The sequence below is a fragment of the Haliotis rubra genome, unplaced genomic scaffold (assembly GCF_003918875.1).
Source record: "Haliotis rubra isolate DU_JTF1 unplaced genomic scaffold, ASM391887v1 Scf156, whole genome shotgun sequence".
Taxonomy (NCBI): Eukaryota; Metazoa; Mollusca; class Gastropoda; order Lepetellida; family Haliotidae; genus Haliotis; species Haliotis rubra.
In genome coordinates this window covers 491,385-515,242 of record NW_025765514.1, presented here as the reverse complement: position 1 = coordinate 515,242, position 23,858 = coordinate 491,385, and the positions used below count along the sequence as shown (strand labels likewise).

Sequence of the window (23,858 nt, the reverse complement as noted above, 5' to 3'; positions counted from 1 at the left end):
ATGAGCGAAATATTCTTGACAACGCCGTTAAACCCCATTTCCAACTCATCTCACCTGTATCCGCATGGCCTATTTACTTATATGATATTCTTATAGATTAGATATTCTGCAAAAGGTCATGACATTTATACAGTGAACACCTATTAATCAGGACCTTTGCATTCCCTATGAAATTTTATTCTGATTAACGTTTCAAGACCCCAGTGGCTCTGTACTCCTACACACAGGGACGTGTCACGCTTAGAAACAGCATTAGAAGGACATATATAGGTATATAGACCCTACCCTAGTACTATTTATATACATCTATATCTACATCTCAACATGTGCATGGGATGCCTTGGCGACACTTTGCCGTCCCAAAGTCCCTCTCATGATATATCCTAGGTATATATTTATATAAACACTATTTATATAGTACTAGGGTAGGGTCTATATACCTATATGTCAATAGTACTAGGGTAGGGTCTATATACCTACTAGTATATGTCTTTCTAACGCTGTTTCTAAGCGTGACACGCCCCTGTGCTCCTACACAGACCAACTTGGTTGTGACAGCGGAAATTGTCACTGCAGCTGTTACTGATCCATGGTAAGCATGTACTGGACATCCTTCCTGTATTGTAGGCACGTCATGATGTCACACCATTCTTTAAGATTCTCTGAAAATGTCCCAATTGGTCGTTTTGTAGTTTAGCCTCACGCATCTTACATCTGTGTGCAGAGTAAGCACTGCTATTGCATGAAATCTGCGTGCCGGACATGGATGGATACATCATCACACTTCCGCCGTTGTGTCTGTATCAGTAATGATAATGGACGTGTCACAGGGCAGTACTACTGTTTAAGGATAACGACAAGGAGCGCCAAGAAACAAATTATACCATACCTGTTTTATAAATAAATAAAAATATCAACACAGATTTATAAAGGCGATGACTTTATCTTTCTGCTAAATTTAATACCTGTCCTCAGTCGTTCGATATTACTATTGTTGAATATTTTCGATATCAAAGAAAACTACTCATTCAAAGATTTCATCTCCCTGGATGGAATGCGACGGGACTCGAACTTGTGTTTAAACTCATTCAGTGGGTGAGAAAAAACGTTTATATAGAAGGTTAGAGTAGCCTATCGTTAGCTGCCGAGAGGTGGCGCGCTTACTATAAATTTACAAACCGGTTATGTCCCTTTCTATGTTATCTTCTACCCGCAAGGTGCGATAATTATACGTTGTTCATACAGGTCCAAAACTTCGAAAGCGAAACTACTTCCCGCCAATAACCCAAGCAAAAGGTAAGATATGATAGTACGACAAGAAACAATGAGCCAGTGCAAGGAACATGTATTTTTCAGAAAGTCCGTTTAAGTTAGTGCTATAGGACACATGATCTCCTCTTTCTTCCAACGATTTGACAAAGTAATATGGTATGATCGCAGGCCCGTCATTTTCGCAGTAGTCCGGAAGCCAGTCAAATTGTATCGTTGTTTTCAACATCACCACCCACTGATGATCTAACAGCCTAACAATTCTCGAGTCCAGTGAATATTTCCTTGTTTTCCTCCACTGTTGCGCATTTCGCTCACCCGAAACGTTTTCAGAAGCTGATCACTCCCTCATACCTGGTAGATGTCTGTGGTTGAAAGTGGGGAAAGCCCACTTTCAACCACAGGAACCCGATATCGCTGTGTATGTTAAACACAGACCATAGATCATAGACATCATATACATCATATATATGTGACGTGCGTGTAGATCTATGGTGTTTAGCGAAAACGGGTTCCTGTATACATCATATACATCATATATATGTGACGTGCGTGTAGATCTATGGTCTATGTTTAGCGATAACGGGTTCCTGTGCTTTCAACGCGCCTCGTTCAACGATATCGAAAGTTGAAAACATTGTGCGAAGTATTTAATGGAATACGATATCTATGCATATTTTGTTAAATCTTCTGTGAATTACAAAATTGGTTCAAAATAATTCAGGCAGGAATTTTTGTGAACTCCCGGGAGTCCTACTCCAGGTTGTCCTGATCAAAGAGCTCTATTTGACTCTATACAGTTTGACGAAGAATACAGGATTGAGGATATATGCACTTTTCTATCTGTTATATTGACTGGGACAGAAATGACCGCTAGCCTATTAGTCCAAGGCAACTTAAAGTGTAGTTATCTTTCACAAAATGTAGTTATTGTTTAGAAGCTGTAGAATCCATATTCCGGTCAATTGACATTCCATGTTATACATTAATGCATGCCAAGTTTTAGTATACACCGAGCCTCGCTGTCGTCTCCCACATGGCCGCAACCAGAGCGAGCCATTATGTAACATGTCTGGAAGCATTAAACAAGATTGCACGACACTCATCGTTTGTACCAATCATACATGGTGTCAGAAGAGGGATCATATTCCCAGGATTCATCAGGCGACATTTCGCAACGGATGAAGATTAGGACATTCTGTGAGTGTGACTGAAATTTCGAAAGCCGGTCAGCTAGCCGAAGTTACAATGGCGGACGGATTCAACCGGCCAAAACCGCTTTCATTTGAAGGTGACATTGCCGAGAACTGGAGACAGTTTGAACAGGAGTTTGATATTTCCTGGAAGCTGCGCATGGTGATAAGGATGACAAAAAGCAGAGGCATATATCTTCTTGAACATTGCAGGAAAGGAAGCAATCGAAAGGGAAAAGTCTTTTCGTCACGGGTTGGCAGAATCAAGGGCAAGCCTACAAGTCCTCAAAGATAAGTTCAGCGAACTGTGTAAGCCACAGACAAACATTACGTTGGGCGTTTTCGATTTTTCACCAAATCAGAGCAGAGGTGAACATTTCAAACTTTCTATACAGATTTAGTGAATAAGTCAAATTCATGCAATTTTGGCTCTCAAAGATGAAATGACCAGGGACAGAATAGTGTGTGTGTGTAGATTCGGACAATCTAAAGAAATCTTTGCTGAAAGAAACTGCTTTAACTTTAGCTAAAGCTGTTACCATATGCACTCTCAACGAAATCACGGAAAAGGGCCTACAAGAACTCACAAACAAATCAACAGCAGAGGTACATGCTATACACACGGTGCTAGAAATGAAAGAAGAAAATAACATAAATCTCCGCCTACATGCAGGAACTGCACATACTCACATCCAGTTGGATCGCTGCCCAGCACGTGGCAAGAAGTGTCACAACTGTAACAAAATGAACCACTTTGCAAGTGTTTGTAAAGCTCCGCACAGTGATAATGAGAATGGAAACCCAAGAAGCAGAGACAGGAGACATGAAAAGCAAACAAAAGAAAGGCAAAGCGAACAGTTCATGACATTGATGAAGAATATTATGAAGACTCTGATAGTGATACCGACAGCTTTCTATTCATAGATTCCCTAGAGGTGGATGGAATTGAGGAGTCGCCACTGGAAGCATATGCCACCCTACTTGCAAAACAATGAGGAAATAAGGCTTAAAGTTGACACAGGTGCCAAATGTAATGTCTTACCACTATCCTGGTTCAAGAAGGTGAGAGACAAAGAGAAATCAGCAAACAACACATAGTAACATTGGTCTGCTATGGAGGGAGTTCCTTGAAAACATTGGGAAGAACCCAAATCAAGTGTAGATTCAAAGATAGAGAAGAGCTGCTAACCTTTCATGTCATAGAACAACAGCTCAAGCCTATAGTAGGACTACGTGACAGTGTACTCCTTAAGCTACTATCCTTCGGCGAGGATGTATACAGTGTGTGTGAACTAACAATGAAAACACACAAAACTATGAACCACTGACTAAGGCACAGATTATGAAGGGATACCCTACTCTCTTCGACGGAAGACTTCGGGAACTTACCTGTAGAATACAGTGCTGAGCTGGACCCGACATAGTACCTGTGATCAGGGCACCTAGGCGCATTCCTGTGGCAATGCAGGACAAAGTCAAGCAGGAGTTAGACTCAATGGTGGAACAAGGAGTGATCACACCAGTGACTGAACCGACGGACTGGGTCGTCGCCTATGGTGATAGCAAGAAGAAAAACACAGACAAAATACGGATTTGTATTGATCCAATTGACCTCAACAAGGCTTTGAAGCGACAGCACTACCCCATGAGGACAGTAGAAGAAATCATAGCAAGAATGCCCAAAGGCGAAATTCTTCACCAAGCTAGATGCATCGCGGGGATTCTGGCAGATTCCATTATCACATGCAACATCGATGTTGACGACGTTCAATACCCCATATGGACGTTATAGATACCTAAGAATGCCGTTTGGCATCACTTCAGCCAGTGAAGTGTTTCAGAAACACATGGACAGTCTATTCAGTGGTCTACCATGTGAAGGTATAATGGATGACCTACTTGTTTGGGGAGAAACAGAAGAACAGCATGACAATAACGTCATCAGAGTACTCAACAAAGCGGATGAAATAGGCCTGAAACTGAACCCGGACAAGTTCCACTTCAAAGAAAAGGAAGTGAGCTATGTTGGTCACATACTGACAGCTGAAGGTGTCAGACCTGACCCCGAAGGTCGAGCAATTGTCAATATGCCAGAACCTGAGGGATTGCCATCACTGCGTAGATTCCTAGGAATGGTTACTTACCTGGCAAAGTTCATTCCCCATCTCAGTGAGTTGGCAGCACCACTGAGAGAGCTCTTAAAGAAAGAGACTACATGGGAGTGGTCCTCCAAATGTAGGACAGCAACTGAAGCAATAAAGAAAGAAATCAGCAACTCAGCGAATTCTGAAATTCTATGATGTTACAAAGCCTGTCACTCTAACATGTGACGCCTCCAAGAGTGGATTGGGTGCAGCAGTAATCCAGGAAGGACATCCAATAGCCTATAGGTCCAAATCCATGACGAAATCACAAACAAACTATGCTCAAATCGAGAAGGAGTTGTTAGCAATCCTCTTCGCCTGTGAGAAGTTTCATGATTACATTTATGGCAAAAGAGTTACAGTTGAAACAGACCATCAACCACTCATTACCATATGCAAGAAACCACTGTTTGCAGCACCAGCAAGGCTACAACGCATGCTACTAAAACTACAGCAGTATTCCATTGATCTGGTATACAAGAGAGGGAAGGACTTAATAATTGCCGACACACTCTCCACGAAAGCATACTTAGAAGATACCTCTAACAATGAAGAAGAGTTTGAGGTATTGACAGTTCTGCCCATGACAGAACAGCGAACAGAGCAGCTGCAACGGAAACAGCCGAAGATCAACTAATGCAACTGCTGAGCCGTTACATATACTACACGGATGGCCAGAATACAGAAAAGATGTACACCCAGATGCCAAACCATATCACTCATTCAGGACGAGCTCGCTGAATACTCAGGAATTATATACAAAGGCGAGAAGATTGTGGTACCTCCAAGTCTGAGGACTGAATACATGGAACAAGTACACAAAGGCCACATCTCAGCCCAAGCATCCAAGAAGAGGGCTAGAGAGTTCCTATATTGGCCAGAAATCAACAATGATATAGACAGACTTACCACACTGTGCCAGATTTGCAACAGCTGCAAAACACACCAGCAGAAAAGAGAGCCGCTAAAACAACACAGTGTTCCAGAGAGACCCTGCAAGCTGTAGCAACAGACCTTTTTACATGGAAAGGAAAGAATCATCTTGTGTTAGTTGGCTTACTCCGGATGGTACGAGATCAACATACTAGACACCACAGTTTCAACCGCGATAATCAGGAAACTGAAAAGCCATTTCGCCAAGTTTCGAATACCAGATGTACTCTATTCCGACAATGGCCCACAATACACCTCAACAGAATTCTCTGAATTTGCATCAACCTGGGGATTCAAGCACAAAACCAGCAGTCCTAATTACCCACAAAGCAACGGACTTGCAGAACGCCAGCGGTGAGATCAGCCAAAAGCCTTCTTGAGAAGTGTGACATGGACAGAACAGACCCATATCTAGCAATACTGAATCAGCGCGCAACACACCAAGAGATCCAATTTTGGGATCCTCGGCTCAACGACTGATGGCGAGACGGACTAAAACACAGCTCCCCATGTCAAAAACACTACTTGAACCTTCTCTCAAGGATCCACAAGTAATCAGAAACAGGCTGCTGAACATCGGACAACATCAAAAAACAACAATACGACAAAACAGCAAAACCACTGGGACAACTCATTCCAGGTGACAAAGTTAGATTACAGTCAGAAAAGGGTTATGACAAACTAGGAGTTGTAAAGACATGCATGACACACCAAGGTCCTACATTGTTGAATCGGATGGCAGAACATACCGGCGCAACAGAAGACACCTACTTCTAATACCTGAAGATATCAAGAAGAGACAATGCTACACATCTCCACAACAAAAACAACAGATAGAACCAGTGCAACCACAACAAAAGCATCAGCTGGAGGAGCAAACACCTTCCAAACCATCGCCAGTGAAAAAATGCCCAGCAAACCACCACCTGTGAGAACACCCATCAAACCACCACCGGTGAAATATGCAGCAACGACGTCGCCAAAGTCCCACACCGACCACACATCCCCAGCTGCAACAAAACATACTCTAACAAAAACAAGGAGTGGAAGAATAGTGCAACCCAACCCAAGATATGCATATTAAACAGAAACAGACACTGTTCAACAGCTGTTCAAAGACTGTGTTCAACGTTCCAGTTATGTTAATGAAGAGTTTGATTTGAACTTTAAAGTTTACAGTCGTTCCTATCATAAATTGTGCTTGGTGCTAAACATAACTGTAAAAACAATTTAAGCAATGTGACCGAGAAAGACATTAACAGTCCATGGTTTCCCTATCATGGCCACTAGTGTATGCTAGTCAAAACAGAACTCTGCAGATAACCTTGCCAAACAACAAGTGCCAAGTTTGCTATTATGTTCAAGCATAATCGCAAATCTCATCGTCAGTTTTCTAACAGCCCTCTTACTGTATGATACTATATTATTCTTACAATATTGTAAATCACTTAAAAAGAAAGGGAGATGTAGAATCCATATTCCGGTCAATTGACATTCCATGTTATACATTAATGCATGCCAAGTTTTAGTATACACCGAGCCTCGCTGTCGTCTCCCACATGGCCGCAACCAGAGCGAGCCATTATGTGACATGTCTGGAAGCATTAAACAAGATTGCACGACACTCATCGTTTGTACCAATCATACAGAAGCCACTCTGGAAGTGTTTTGGAATGGCAGTAGGTGAATTCGTAGACCAGACTGGTTCGTAGTACGTGGAAATCCGGTGGATTCGTAGGCGGATTGAGTGGTGGATTCGTAGACGTTAGTAAAATGGGAAAGGTTCAACCTCAATGATGATGAAAATCGACATTATGACTTTAATGTAACCGAAAAGTGTTTGCATTTTGTGAAATAAATAAAATATATCCTTAAAATAATAAAATATGCTTCACAGCTTCACCTTAGTTTCATATCACTGAAAACAAAGCATAACAACTTCGTTATACACAATCTAAGTAAAAATCAAACTTAATATATACTATTATTCAATTATTAATACACGTCTACGAAATCACCGTCTACGAACCAGTCTGGGCTACGAACTGGTTCAGTCTAAGAAATCACCGTCTCCCTTTGGAACTATTTGGATATGATCTGGAATATGTGCCCTTTCTTGTGTGTCTAACTGGGAAAGAGATAGAACTAAAACAATCTTCATGTTGTTATAAGAAACCATGCAGGTGAACATGTCCAGAGAGGTGATATTTGCTCCGATGATAAGACAAAGTTGTTATTGTAAAATTCAGGGCTCCAGATAATTTTTCAACATCAGGAGTACGTACTCCTTATTTTTTCAATACAGGAGTACTGGAAAACCTTAAGAGTACTGAATGGAAATTAATGGAGTATCAGTAATCTTGAGTTTCGTTTCGTATATGCACCACAACATTGCCACTCTTGTGTAAACAGGTCAATAAACAATAAAACAATACTTTTCAGATAAATACGTCTGTAAATGATTCTAAGACTGTACACCATTGCTGTATCTGCGTATCTGCTACGTTTTCTAAATTATTTCCTATCACATCATGCTTATTTTTTATCCGTACATACGTCAATATGGCTCTTATCTGGAGACCTGAAATTACAATCCGTTCACCCAACATGTCCAGTAGCACATTAATGTGGACATCTACAACAAAAACACACATCTACCATATCATCTAACACATACCACAAGCATATCTACAGAAATATCACAGCATTGAAAAAGATTAACCCTTTAGTATTCTAACTTTTAAAAGGGTGTTTTAGATCATATTGAAGAAACACAATGGATTGTCTATATTAAAGTACTGTCGGAAATAGAAAAAAACTGTTTTTTCACATATATACCTACAATTTAGGTAGTTAATATGTGAAAGTGTGAAATATCTGTTAAACTAAGATCGGCCTAACTACAGTCGCAGTGGGAGGTAGATAGGAAACGTAAAAGAAGGATTTTACTGAGGAGAGATTAGTGCAGAAATGAGGAATGCAGGTTTTTTCTAAGTCCTCCAATGCGACTTATTCAGAACAGATTATGGCTTTATGCAAATTAGTGTGCGATGATATTGTATGACAAAGGACACTTTTTAAATGATCATTTTGAAATTAGACTTAACTTTATTATTAACGATAGCAGATGTAAAAAATAATAACTTTAATACTGAAACTATTAAGAATGTAGCTACCATGGCGTTTCATTATCACTATAAAAAGAAACAGGTAGGAGGGGTCGTCTCAAAAGCAAAACCAGGAGGTGTGTCGCAGATGGTGGTTGGGGTCAGGCTGGGGTACTGTGATATCAGCTAAGATAATATAATCAATACTAGAGACATATTCAATACACATGAAAAAGCATAAAATATGTTTGAGGTAATCCCTTGTGCCTGTGGGCAGCACGAACATTTCATGCCATGTAAGTCGACTGTCCATCGTCATGCCTGGCTAAGTGACCTAATTGCCATCTGTAGTCTGATCTATTGTTTTTAACAGCTATTCATATTTTTTCTACGTTTTGCCCGATTTTACGAGTAAACATGCTTTTTCTGGATATCCTATTACGCATCCCACTGAACGCCCAGTTAGGCCGATGTGGGTTATTTCCACATATGCTATTTGCAATCGTGTAAATTTTAAGGATACAGAGTAGCAGCCTAAAAACAGTTTTTTCTCTATTTCCGACAGTACTTTGGTATGATTAGCAATGCTTAGAATTTGATATTCCTGTTTTGGGGTGGACTGTTCCAGTAATGTCTGGGACCACTATAATTGATGACATCACACACAAGAATGATGCCGTCACTCTGTTTTTGAGTAGCAGATGAGAACCGCCATGTTTCATGTGTGCATTGACCCAATATAGACTGAGTGATAAGAAGATTAAACTTCATCAAATGCAACACTTGAATTCGTCTACATTGCAGTTCCCAAGATAAAAATCATCCTTATGTTTTCCACTTACAAAAGGGTGTTTTCTGTTGCCCCAGTGAGCTGGAAGATGCTGACCCAGGGGTAAATCAAGACTTGCTATATATTGTTATTGATTAGGATGAACGTAAGGCGACGTACCTAATATGTTTCAGGGACTATGATTGGTTGGTTTTTTGTTTAACTCAGCACTAAGCAATGTTCCAGCTATATGGCGGCAGTCTGTAAATAATTGAGTCTGGACCAGACAGTCCAGTGATCAACAGCATGAGCATCGGTCCACGCAATTGGGATATGATTCCGTTAGTAGCCTTATCCATTAAGCATGGGTAGCTGAAGGCCAATTCTAACCCAGATCTTCACAGGTCGCACAAGGTCTATGAGACAGACTAGCCCCATTGTCAAGGTGCAGGGCGACTGATGCTGAGTGTTGTATCGGAAAATGTTTTACCCTTTAGGGATTCTAGGTTTCCAGCAACCAGAGTTGGTTGTAGAAGTAAGAGGGGACTTCATGGATCAGCTTGTCAGACATGGTTCACTGTGGCATCACACCCCGACAGTGTGGATCATTGCTGACATGGTCAACTGTGGTATCAAACCCCGACAGTGTGGATTAGCTGGTCAGACATGGTTCACTGTGGTATCGCACCCCAACAGTGTGGATCAGCTGGTCAGACATGGTTCACTGTGGTATCGCACCCCAACAGTGTGGATCAGCTGGTCAGACATGGTTCACTGTGGTATCGCACCCCGACAGTGTGGATCAGCTGGTCAGACATGGTTCACTGTGGTATCGCACCCCGACAGTGTGGATCAGCTGGTCAGACATGGTTCACTGTGGTATCGCACTCCGACAGTGTGGATCATTGCTGACATGGTCAACTGTGGTATCAAATCCCGACAGTGTGGATTAGCTGGTCAGACATGGTTCACTGTGGTATCACACCCCAACAGTGTGGATCAGCTGGTCAGACATGGTTCACTGTGGTATCGCGACTAACAACAGTGTGGATCAGCTGGTCAGACATGGTTCACTGTGGTATCAAGACCCCAACAGTGTGGATCAGCTGGTCAGACATGGTTCACTGTGGTATCGCACCCCGACAGTGTGGATCAGCTGGTCAGACATGGTTCACTGTGGTATCGCACCCCGACAGTGTGGATCAGCTGGTCAGACATGGTTCACTGTGGTATCGCACCCCGACAGTGTGGATCAGCTGGTCAGACATGGTTCACTGTGGCATCACACCCTGACAGTGTGGATCAGCTGATCAGACATCGTTCACTGTGGCATCACACCCTGACAGTGTGGATCAGCTGGTCATACATGGTTCACTGTGGCATCACACCCCGACAGTGTGGATCAGCTGGTCAGACATGGTTCACTGTGGCATCACACCCTGACAGTGTGGATCAGCTGGTCAGACATGGTTCACTGTGGCATCGCATCCCGACAGTGTGGATCAGCTGGTCATACATGGTTCACTGTGGCATCACACCCTGACAGTGTGGATCACAATATCAATCACGGGTTTGTCTGATCCAAGACGTTCTATATATTGGCCACGAAACAAAGCATCAGCATTACTCCGTACAATAAGAAGATTGATATTTTTTCACAACTAGTTCATCACTAGCAGGAATTATAACATTAAGGTTATCATTCAGTTTTTTAGAAGGAATTATAGTAAAACAAATATTTTTCCTTATCCTGACTCATGCTCTTTTTGCTTGTCTCCTTCCTCTTGCGAACATAGTGGAACACTTGTATCTCCCTAATTGAAGTTCCCTTCAATGTAAAATCACTAATTAGTACACCACGAGTTACCTCCCTTCCACAAGCGCGGGAACGAGGGCGCCACCTCTACCCATGTGCCTCACTCTCTCCTTCTTCGCCCAGTGAGCTGGACGTGAGAGCGCCTGTGTCTCCCGACACACTATATCCTTTGATTATGTTTAGTTAGTTACCTGCATTATAGAGATCTATAGAGGTTTAGCTAGTATCTTTCAACAATTATATATTGATATTTAGTAGGTGTTTCTACTGTTTATGCGGGCCCGTGCTGTTGCAGTGGATTACGTTGATAAAATTCTGTACTGTTGCACATTCGTTTTTTATTCTGCTGCTGATCCGCATTTAATATGCCCTAGCTGTACTAAGCCATGTTTCATGTGATTCCGTTGCAGTTCGCGATACTAATTTATCAATTCTACCTTTAATAAATAATTACTTTGCGTTTGAGGCAGCGCGGCAGATAGGTCGCATTATGCAGAGTCTAGCATGACTGATACACCTGAACCCCTCGCCAGTCTACTGCTGTTGGTGACCCCCTCCCGTCTGGTTTTCCGCTAGAATGGTGGAAGTGGGGCGTAGTCCGCCGCCTCAAGCGTCCTGCTTCCCCAGACATCCCTTCGTTAAGCACTGAGGGGTATTCAACGAGAGTCTACTAGAACTTTCTCAGCGAGATTGTTCTCATCGCCAGAATTGGGGCTGTATGATGATCAGCCGATCATCATTCCTGATAATACATCAAAGAATGACTGATGTCGGCAACAGTGATGTCAGCGCCAGATCAACATTCGATGATCTTCCTGAGGGTCCCGTCGCTACCAACACTCAGCGCCAGACTTCGCACCCCAGGGCAGCGTCGACCTCTGAGGGGAATTCAACGGAAGTCTACTAGGACTTTCTCAACGAGATTGTTCCAGCCGCTGAACTTGGCCTCTACGATGATCAGCCGATCATCATCCCTCGGCGTATGAGACAAGTAGCGACCGGTGACAGCTACAATGACATCAGCAGAGATCGTCATGCAGCCTGATGTCTCTACACTGATGTCAGACGACTTACCTGAGGGCCCCACCACTAACAGCGCAGAGATGGCACCCGACTACCCATTCAGCAGACCATCCCAGACGAGCTACTACGGCAAATCATGGTCGCGTGATGGAGGGTCACTACAAACTGGAGAAGCAGCCAGCCCAGAGTGCTGAGCCTTCGGCGAGGCTCCAACTTTAGACAACACTCTAGGAGGCACCTCCAGTCAGCGTAGCAGCCAAGACGATGCAGCCTTCAGCGAAGGAAGTCGCCAGACCACCTTGACGGAAGGACCCAGATGTACAGCCTTTCGGCGAAGGCCTTCGAAAAGCGGGGATAGATCATCACATTCTCCGGCTTCATCCTTAGATGCAGACTCAGCCACCAGACCTCACGGAAGCCAGCAGCTGGGCTCAAATCGCCGTTCCCCAGCTAACGCAGAGGGGAAGCTTCGCTCAAGGCGTTCGCTTGCATATTCAGGAAGGCGTTGAAGGCGGGCATTCAAGGCACTTTCGGGAAGGACACCCGAATATAGATCGTCATTTAACAGAGTCAAGGGACTACTCCAAGAGCCGCGAAAGGCTGTCAATAGTCTCGATCTCTCGTACATCACCACATCGATCACCTCACAGGTTACCACACACAAGTCTGCACACAAGTCTACATCACCTTCCCTAGAGTGGCAGTGCGACGCAGACATACCTGATGAAGGAAGACGGCGAGATGCTATCACCCTACCTCCGATCGACCCGATTGCTGCGGGTAGCACAGAATCTAGACATAGCATCCCATAAAGCCACAAAAGTTCAGACACCATAATTGCCGAACTTTCCGCGCACAGAAAGTTTTCCACGCATCAACATGGACCCCTTCTTCAATGCTTAAGACATCGATGAAAACTACAAGTTGATCATCGATATCAACAATAAGAACTACAATCAGAATTGGTTCAGTTGAATCCATGGCGAGATCGTATGTTCGTTGGCCTAAATAGATCTAGAGCGATCATTGAGACACTTATCGCCAGATTTCAGTGAACACGACTTCTGAAAATGATAAGATGATCCACTCGGCCCTACTTATGCAGAACCAGCAAGTCCCAGGCGCAGCCTCGGCGAAGAGCTAGAGCCTCACCAGCTACAAGGGACGCTGGAGGAGGAGTAAGCGCCACGACCTCCACATCCTGTTAAACACAGAGGCCATTCAGCTGAAGCAAGCGCTCTCTATATATATATATATATATTCTAATCGGACTTTGACTCGATACCTTCGCTGAAGATTAAGCGAAGGCTAAATTAACTCAAGTCTACTTCACCAGTAGATCTAGAAGGGATACTTCCTGAGAGCTTAGATGCAGTCTCCGGCGTTCACCGAGGAAGTCTCCTCCAAGGTCTCCATATACTAGCCACTTAAGTCATATATGGCTACTCCTCAGTCCGTTCAAGACATCGCATAAGTTGTCTATCAACTGTATGCCAGATGCCGCCTATAAGCCTCACGCGAAGACAATTGCACAGGCTATTTACAACACAGAACGGTCGCTGTATTAATTTGTCAACGGCGTTTCATAGATCTTCACAGAAATCAACTATTCGTATAAATTGCTAGTATATGCAATCCCGGACGACGGCTATACGATTATCTACATATGACCATTACGCGCATATCTGCAGACAATTCAATATCGAAATTGAACAGCAGCCTTGTTACAGCGAGTATAACTCATAATTCGTCAACATTTCTGAGAAGAAATATGTACAACAAATTCAGCTTTAATTCTACAATTATGGCGATACATTCATGTATACAGTCCACAAGCTGACAACTTACAAGTTATTGTACCTTTATATATAAAGAAATCGGAATTATATTCAAAACTGAAGCACTTTCACGACAGCCAGGAAAATAACCTACCCAGCATTAATATTACAGAGCGAGGTATTTTTTACCGAAGCTTTTCGCTAGCGTTTACCATTAATCCTCGAAACACGTGGGTCACTTTCGGGTAACTTCGAAAGTTCACGATGAAGACCGACGATTGTTCTAATATCAGCGACGGCACTATATTATACAAGGTTCCTTTTCCTGCTACACGGTGACATCACAGCGCTGGTACTCTACAGAATCAAAATGCCTTATTCTGATTGGACCCCGATGAACAACGCCCTACACGAGAGGTCGAGCATAGTTCACAGTTCAAGACATAGGTTGCAAGTGACAACTTTATATCAATGAACGAGCAAGCCTCCTTACAGCCCAGTTAACCTGAACCTTCAGGATTAGGCTGCTTTCTTCAGGTTAGAGACCTCCCGTCAAGTTTGGAACAAGGGCACAGCAGTCGTAGCGATTTTACATAAAGTTCATCGAGGACACAAACTCGGTTGTGCACATACATCGTCAAGGACATCGCGCGATTTACCTAGACGACGATGATACAAGTGGATCGAAATCCACAGCGTTTCAGACCCTACGCCTGAATTTCATCATCAAGCTACTAACACAACTAGATGGTTAGTAAACCTACTAAGTTTCTGTTTGGAGAATAAACGGAAGTTTCAATGCACCAACTTGGGGATATGAATATAGTGCTACAACACCTCACAAGTGAGGTTTATGAACATGCCTGGATGACATACTTGGACTCCATGATACGATGATGCTATCACGCTGGCCAGCAAGAGCACTGTAAATTTATCTCCACCAAACCAAACAGGAAGAAAAATACAACAGATTTTTTTCCTCTATCATCAACTTACGCAGAGTGTAGTCTCACGTACTATATCTCCGTTTGGATCAGAACTGTCATACTACGTGCATACAAGACAGATGGACCTAATCCGACCCTCCATGAGCTTTAATACTCTTGATATTAGAGCTAACTTCTACAATTTCATCTACACAAATGTTATTTGAAATAATGAAGGGTTTATTACTGTAGATCCGATATGGTGGTTGCCAACCATTATCTGAGAGATATCACCACCGAGGACATCTCAGGTATCCACCAATTTGATCCCATGGTCCTTGCACAACAGTTGACAGTTCCTCGAGAGAAGATAAGTCAATCTTACAGATTTTTTACTTATCTTATAACAGTACTAAATAGCTTCATGCTTTATATAATTTGCTTAAGCTCGTTTTTATCATCACAGTGGTTACATGATAAATGCATTAGCTAACAAACTCTACAGAGTTTTTTGGCTATTATATACTTAGCTTAAGTCAAGTATATTTTAAGCATAGTACTATACTCATATTGTAAAAATACATTAGCTAACAAACTCTCTGGAGTTTTGCTATTATATAGGTAGCTTAAGCTCATTCATATCTTAAGCTCAGTACTATGTTTATATCATATAACTATATTAGCTAACAAATTCTAAAGAGCTTTTGCTATTTGGCTTAAGTTTCATCATATCTTAAGCAATATGGTTACATTATAACATGTATTAGCTAACAAACTCTATGGAGTTTTTGCTATTATATATGTAACTTAAGCTTATTCATATCTTAAACGCAGTACTATGTTTATAGCATATAGGTATATTAGCTATCAAAACTCTAAAAGAGTTTTTTGCTATTATATATTGGGCTTAAGTTTTCATCATATTTTAAGCTTTATGGTTACATTATATCATGTATTAGCTAACAAACTCTACGGAGTTTTTGCTATACATATGTAGCTTAAGGTTTCTTCATATCTTAAGCTCAATACTATGTTGATACCATATAAGTATATTAGCTATTAAAACTCTAAAAGGTTTTTTGCTATTATATATTTAGCTTAAGGTTTACTTCATATCTTAAGCTCAATACTAGGTCTAAATCAACATAATAAAATGTATTAGCTATCAAACTCTACGGAGTTTTACTATTATATATATATAGCTTAAGTTTAATCATATCTTAAGCTCAGTACTATGTTTATAACATAAAAAGTATATTAGTTAATAAACTCTAAGGAGTTTTTGCTATATACATTTAGCTTAGAATCTAATCATATCTTAAGCTTAGTACTATGGTTACATTATAAATCTATTAGCTAATAAGCTCTACAGAGTTTTTGGCTATTGTATATGTAGCTTAAGTTAATTATATCTTAAGCACAGTACTATACTCATATTGTAAAAATATATTAGCTAACAAACTTTACTAAGTTTGGCTATTATATATGTAGCTTAAGTTAATTATATCTTAAGCACAGTACTATACTCATATTGTAAAAATATATTAGCTAACAAACTATACTAAGTTTGGCTATTATATATGTAGCTTAAGTTAATTATATCTTAAGCACAGTATTATACTCATATTGTAAAAAAATATATTAGCTAACAAACTCTACTAAGTTTGGCTATTATATATGTAGCTTAAGATAATTATATCTTAAGCACAATACTATACTCATATTGTAAAATGTATTAGCTAACAAACTCTACAAAGTTTGCTGTTATATATATATAGCTAAGCTTATTCATATCTTAAGCTCAGCACTGTCTATATCATATAAATATTTTAACTAACAAACCCTAAAGGGTTTGTTATTATATAATTAGCTTAAAATTAATCATATTTTAAGCTTGGTGCTATGTTTATATCTTAAAATTATTTTTAGCTAACAAACTCTAAGGAGTTTATACTAGCATATTAACAAGCTTAAGTCTATTAGTCTTAAGCATTGTATTAATATTATATATACTTATCATAATAAGTACATTGTAATAACCTCTATATGGCAGCTGATAAGCTGGCAGCAGGAATTCATCAGTTCAATGCCTTTATGAAGTTCCCATAGGGTTATTACAATCATCACAGTTCAAATCACTAATTATTAAAATCCAAAGTATTATATATTCCCACCTCCGCTCTGTTGGGATTCTACAAGCAAAAGGCATGAGTCAGGATAAGGAAAAATATGTAATTTTTTGAGTAAAATTGATATTTTATACTTATCCTGACTCATGAGGTCAGCCCTCCCATCCTCCCCAAATAACACTTTGGATTTCCCTGTAAATTCAAATGTTGGGCTCAGTATATGAGGAGAGAGTGAGGCACATGGGTAGAGGTGGCGCCCTCGTTCACGCGCTTGTGGAAGGGAGGTAACTCGTGGTGTACTAATTAGTGATTTTACATTGAAGGGAACTTCAATTAGGGAGATACAAGTGTTCCACTATGTTCGCAAGAGGAAGGAGACAAGCAAAAAGAGCATGAGTCAGGATAAGTATAAAATATCAATTTTACTCAAAAAATTACATAATTGTTGTTTTCCAGTAAAAGTCATCTGCTAACGAGTCAGGATGTCGTCTACATCTCAAAAACACCGGAACTTTGTGTCAGAGCCAATGGGAGAAAAGCTTGTGACTGAACTAGCTGGAATAGGACCGGTTCTTGGCGGAAGACTCAGTGAGGCAGGGTTTGATAAGGTGAGATTACGCTATGTCTTACATTTCAGTAGACTGAAGAATGAGATAAAAAATATGTCTGTATCTGTAGAGATAAATATACTCAAAGAGTTACCGTGACACACATAATCTGCATTAAATGTTTACTGTTGCAATAAGATCTTATGACATGGAAACACAAGTGTTTCAAGTTGGGGTCACATTCAGTTTGTACAGTCAGCTCTCGTTAATCCGACACTCATTAATCCGACAATCACTTTAATCCGACAAAAAATTAGGGAACCTTTTAAAACAGTGATAATTACTCTCGTTAATCCGACATTCTCGCATTCCGACTCCGACACACCAATCTAGCAACTGATTATTGTAAATACATTGTAAAAACATTCGTTAATCCAACAATCAACACAGCCGGTCGGATTATCCGACCGTATACAGACAATCACACGTGAGTAGTAATTAGCGTGTGCCTTACTGGCTGCTTGACACCGACGTCGGTGAACATCACACTTGTTAATTAGGAACACAGGATAATTAATTGAGACGATTTAATCAAGAAATAACAGCAGAGCGAGATGTATAAAATGTTTACAACCGACATGAGTTTTCATCACAAGATGTTTGTCACGAGTACACCACCTGCTAAGCGACCCCTTGTAGAAGTTACGCCATTGATCAAGAAAGAAATCTCCTTTTGAAGAAAGACAAACCCCAGACAACACAACAAGAAGTCATCACTTTTGCTGAGCAGAAGTTTGATGTGAAGTTTGGACGATCAACCGTATCTGACATCCTGAAGCAGTCTGCTTAGTGGTTGAGCGTCTCTCACGACTGATTCCAATGCTTGAGCTATCTGAGGCCAAAACATCGTTGAACACTTTGCAAACATTTCTGACACACCACTTAGACGTGTTTGATGTTAATGACCATCAAAGACTTTTTCAAGTTATAAATTATATATGTTATGATAAACGCCTGATTGTACATTAGACGTCCACATGTTATTATGGAATTAGTTGTATGGAAACTGTAACATATTCAACATCCGGGTCATGATGGCAGCTGATATGTGGTAAAAACAAACGTTAGTTTTGTGCAAATGTGGTCATGAAATAGATATGAAACTGTTCGCTTATGTGATTATATATGTATGTTATGCCATCTATGAATGTTAATAAATGATAACAAGTATGTACAGTGAAGCCCCGTTAGTCTGGACTCTGATAATCCGGATGTCTAGGCTCCCGGACGATTTTAGCTTGTTACCAATCTATGCCTATTTAATTTGCCTCGATAATCCGGAAATTCGGTTTTCGGAACCGGACGGTAAGTAGCTGTAACCAATCAGTAAAATAAACAGTAAATTGCTTCACAGACCGGATGCTCTAAGTCGTGTTCATGAACCATAACAACACCCCCCGGCGATGTTTACTTAACTGGCCATAAACAATAAAAACTCGGGTTGTTGTTTCAATTAGACATTAAAAGCTCCCGACTGAAGATGCTGTACATTTACACTTTGATTGACAGCACAATACAAAGGCGTGGATGACAAGTGAGCTGTTTTGTGATTGGTTAATGTACTTTGACAGACAGATGCGGTCACATGGACTTAGAGTGATTTTGCTTCTCGACAACGCTGCAGGTCACAAATGTGCTTTGCTAACTTTGCGAAATGTGACCAAATACCACATCTCATATTCAACCGATGGATGCAGGAATAATTCGGACATTCAAGGCATACTACAATAGATCGCTTGTTAGACATTACCTCACCTATAATGGAAGGACGTGATCAGACACGTCGGATCAACATGCGGATGCCACTTGGTAAAATTATTGATGTGATGAATTCAATGAGGAAGGTTAAGCAATGAAACAATGAAAGACTTTTTGCTATGACTATAGATTATTGTTGTACTTGCTATTCATCGTTTTATAAGCTTTACATTAAATGCTTATTTGTTTTATCCAGATTCATGTCGTTTTTGTTATAGTAAGGGAAGCAACTCTTGCTTGAACTTGGGTCTTGATTCAGTAGTCCGGACTATTCGCAATCCGGACGAATTTGTTGAGAAACGCAACCGTCCGGATTAACTGTATTGTTAGTATTTTTTATTTCTGTGAATATTTTTACATACGATGAAGATAACTAAAGTACTGTTGGAAATGCTAGAAAAATGCTTTTCAGCCTTAATATCTTTATAAAGGTGATAAATGTACCATGTTGTCAATATATCAACTCGCCTATAGTGTACCTAATTTTTAGTTCAATCGATTTAACATTCCCATGCATTTAAAGCGAAGTTTACAGGAGAGAATTTGGTACCAAAACAACAACTCAAGATTTTCTCATAGTTCAACCACAGAAATCTGAAATAGTCTTTACATTAATGCTAATAATACAGGCGGAGTAAAAATATGAATTAGCGTTTTTCTTAAACAAACAAATGTTGAATGTTTCTGTTACCTTAATTTATTATCGGTTCTTTATTGAAGAAATATTAATATAAATGTTAAGTCTTGATAAATAAGTTTCCCGTCATGCATGCACATCTTTATCACAGCGTTCACTATGGCCAACTATTTGCAGTCGATTGTTTCAAAGGTTTATAAGTTTTTTGTGCGTTTAAAAGACAGAGGTATACCTTTCATTACTTTAGAAAGGGTATATTACAGAACTTGTAGAGCTGTTGGTGTGTCTTACCAACAAGTTTACAATATTGTAAACAAATCAGATAAGACAGGGACCGTCTCAAGAGCAAAACCAGAGCAAAACCGGGACATAAAACCATCCTTGACAACTTTGACAAGGGAGTACTTAGACGGGCGGTCTACAAACTTTATGAGAAGAAGAATATATATTCCAAAGAAGCTACACCAGTGACTTCGTTAAATCTTTGGCCAATGTTCACAACTAGATTAAACTGACCGAATTACATCCATATTTTTGCAATGAAATATACTGTTGACTTGCAAAACATTTATTAAAACGTTGCACATTTCTACAATCAATCGATAAGATAACACAAGTGATAGGATTCTTTCCAATGTACAGTAATTCGTATATTTATTTCAAAACAAACACACACACACACACACACACACACACATATATATATATATATATATATATATGTGAAATGTGGATATCACATGATCCCTTACATAACCAACACGTATACTATACGTACACATATTCAACATTTTGAAGAAAACATCTATTGAGATGACCCCTCGCCCGAGCTTGTGCTCAGGTGTCAATTTCACCTGTCGATACCGTGCATGCTGATGACGTAATACAGGCAGTTAAAGTTTGTATCAAATAACGTCCCTTTACCGCTTATTTTTCTAAGTTTTTGGTATTTTCATCAGTAAAAACACATTTTAGGGCATGTCTCAAAATTTATTCCCTCAGTCTACATTAGGTAGATGTTTCTTAAAGTGATATTTGTTATTTAAGTAACTGTTATACCTCTTAATTTTAAATATGAGTCAAAAAGCATTTTTCTAGCATTTCCGACAGTACTTTAGATCTACTATTTCTGATATGCATCCAACAGTATGACGATCATGACGTTTAGTAAACATTGATATTTTCACACAAATACATTAATCCGACATTTTCATTAATCCGACATTTTCGTTAATCCGACATATTTCTCTGCAACCACAAGTGTCGGATTAACGAGAGTTGACTGTATATGTAAGGACAGTGTTCCTGGCACATGCAAATAAGCCACAACACAAAAGGGGATTCACAAGCAAGGTCACGTGGTCAGTGATGAGTGTCCACCTTGATGCAGGCCTGGCTTCTTCGCTTCATTGAGGCCACTTAATGTCGCTGAAATTCCATATGAGTTGGAGGATTTGGATAGTGTCACAAATGTGGCTCCATTTTCATCCCAGATGTGTCCATTGTAAGGATGTCACGATACATAAGTTTCATGAATCCATATGTATCACGATACCCATGTTACAAATTCGATACGTATCACGATACCTATTTTCTTGGCATTATTGCATAAATTTAGTAACATTTTTACCATTAATTTTTCATATTGTATCATTGTCCATGGAAAGATCAACATTTTTTATTCTCAGAGATTAAAAAGTTCTAATTTCTCATATTAGTGCATGAAAAATAATCATTTATAACTCTCATAGCATCAAAAAATATGATACAATTGCAAAATGTAAACGATACATAAACATATTAAAAGGTATACTTTCAAAACTAAATATCGATACAGTTTTGAATGTATCGCTAATTGTATTGTCTTAGAAAAAGTATCGATGTATCATGGCATCCCTAGTCCATTGGGTGACATATGAGGTGATCTTGCAATTCAAACAACAGTAGCTTCACTGGTTTCATTTGACCATTTTAACTCACTGTTTCAATCGTTGAATTACCCAAAAAAATCATTTACTAGATTATTGACACTGGGTATATTTACGATAGTTACCTAAGTTAACCTACAGGTACAGTTAAGACATTTAATTCTAGGTATGATGTAGGTTGAACAATTAATGACCCTTGAAATATCTGTCTGTTTAGTATCCAGGGTAGTCGAAGTCTCCTTGATCATGTTCAGCTTTTCTGTGGCACTCAGCAGTGAATTAATGATGTAAAGTAAGGCCAGAAATGCTTAGAAATGCTTTTGGGCTTCAATATCAATATGATGAATTTGACACAAGATAAAAGCACATATATGATACAAGTACGACTTTACCTAGTTGGATATTAAAGCTCAGATGAAAAAATGCACTTGAGGGGTGACTTCACAGGAAGAAATTTTGGCGTTTTAACAACATTCGTAAATATTGTAAGTACAAACTGTAGTTTTGAAATACAGACTATAATTATTCATATAGCCTCAACTAATTAAATTACATAAATGATTGTAAAAAGTTTTGTTTTTTTGAACATCTATATGTGAAAAAGATGGAACTCTTGTAGTAGTTTAGTTATATTCAAAATAATTACGTAATTAAATTTATACCAGTATTTCATACTGAAGAAACAAAGGGGGCAACCTCTCATCAGCTATGACAGGGTTTACTATAGAATGTGTAAAGCCCTTAATTTGACATATAGTCAGGTTTACAAAGTTGTGAACAAATCAGTTACCTCAGGGGTCATGTCAAAATCAAAACCAGATAGGAAACACAAACTGGATAGCTTTGATATGGGTGTCAAATGCCGTGCAGTTTATAAACTGTTTTTCGATATTTTACAAGTAATCATTATGATTAGGGAATGGTACATCGTGATTACTCATATGCCATATTAGGTCTAGGTGGTATGAATGATTATATATGAGTTTTGAATCTGAAATATCATCCATTATCAAATAATTACCAAAAAGCATTTTCCAAGCATTTCTTGCCTTACTTTGGTATCAGTGACTATTGACAAGTATAAGCGAGTTAGGATAAGTAAAAAATGATATTTTACTCATGTGGGTATGCATGCTAAACTGCAGTATGCTCTCTCTCAGTTGGTAGCACTAAAAGAAAACTGGCTTAGTGTTGATAATCTGTTACTTGAAAACAACATTACACTCCTTCTCACCTCCAACAATTCATTGTTTATTGTTTTTCAGGCATACGTTGTTCTTGGCCAGTTCCTGGTGTTGAAGAAAGATGATGAGTTGTTCCTAGAGTGGCTGAAGGAGACGTGTTCTGCTAATTCCAAGCAAGCAGGGGACTGCTATACATGTCTGAAAACCTGGTGTGATTCTTTCTTGTGAGGTGCCTGCCCTGTCATATCATGCTTCTGTCCACATGTACTCGTGCTTACACTTAATTTGGGCTTCCTTGGTCCAAGTTGCACAGCACAATCCTCTTTTGTTAGAACATTTATTTGCGTGGTGACATGGTATACAGCTGACATCTGATAGTGGGAACCTGATACAGTTTTACAAAGCAATAAACTCTATGGACCGTGGAGCAAAAAATAAAAGAAATTGTTCAAGATATATAATCCAGGCTAGTAGGCGTGTATCTCCAAATGCAGTATCCCTTTAAAACCTGCTGTGATTTGTTTGTTCTGGACAACATTTGCAGGAATGGATTATTTTAAGTTGTTAATATGCTTGTCATGAACCACATTCATTTTCAATGTACAGCCTATGTAGCTGCCTTGTTTATTATGCTTGCTTTGGTAGGTTTAAAAACA

General features: G+C 39.7%; 1 protein-coding gene across 1 annotated transcript; it reads left to right on the top strand.

The window, feature by feature from the left end:
• Window positions 1-1,147: 1,147 nt before the first annotated feature.
• Window positions 1,148-23,614, top strand: LOC124270937 (barrier-to-autointegration factor-like). Its single transcript, XM_046706000.1, has 3 exons — window positions 1,148-1,296; window positions 17,544-17,695; window positions 23,284-23,614. Exons 2-3 carry the CDS (start codon window positions 17,570-17,572, stop codon window positions 23,428-23,430), a joined length of 273 nt encoding a protein of 90 aa, XP_046561956.1. The 5' UTR covers window positions 1,148-1,296; window positions 17,544-17,569; the 3' UTR covers window positions 23,431-23,614.
• The last annotated feature ends 244 nt before the right edge of the window (window positions 23,615-23,858 follow it).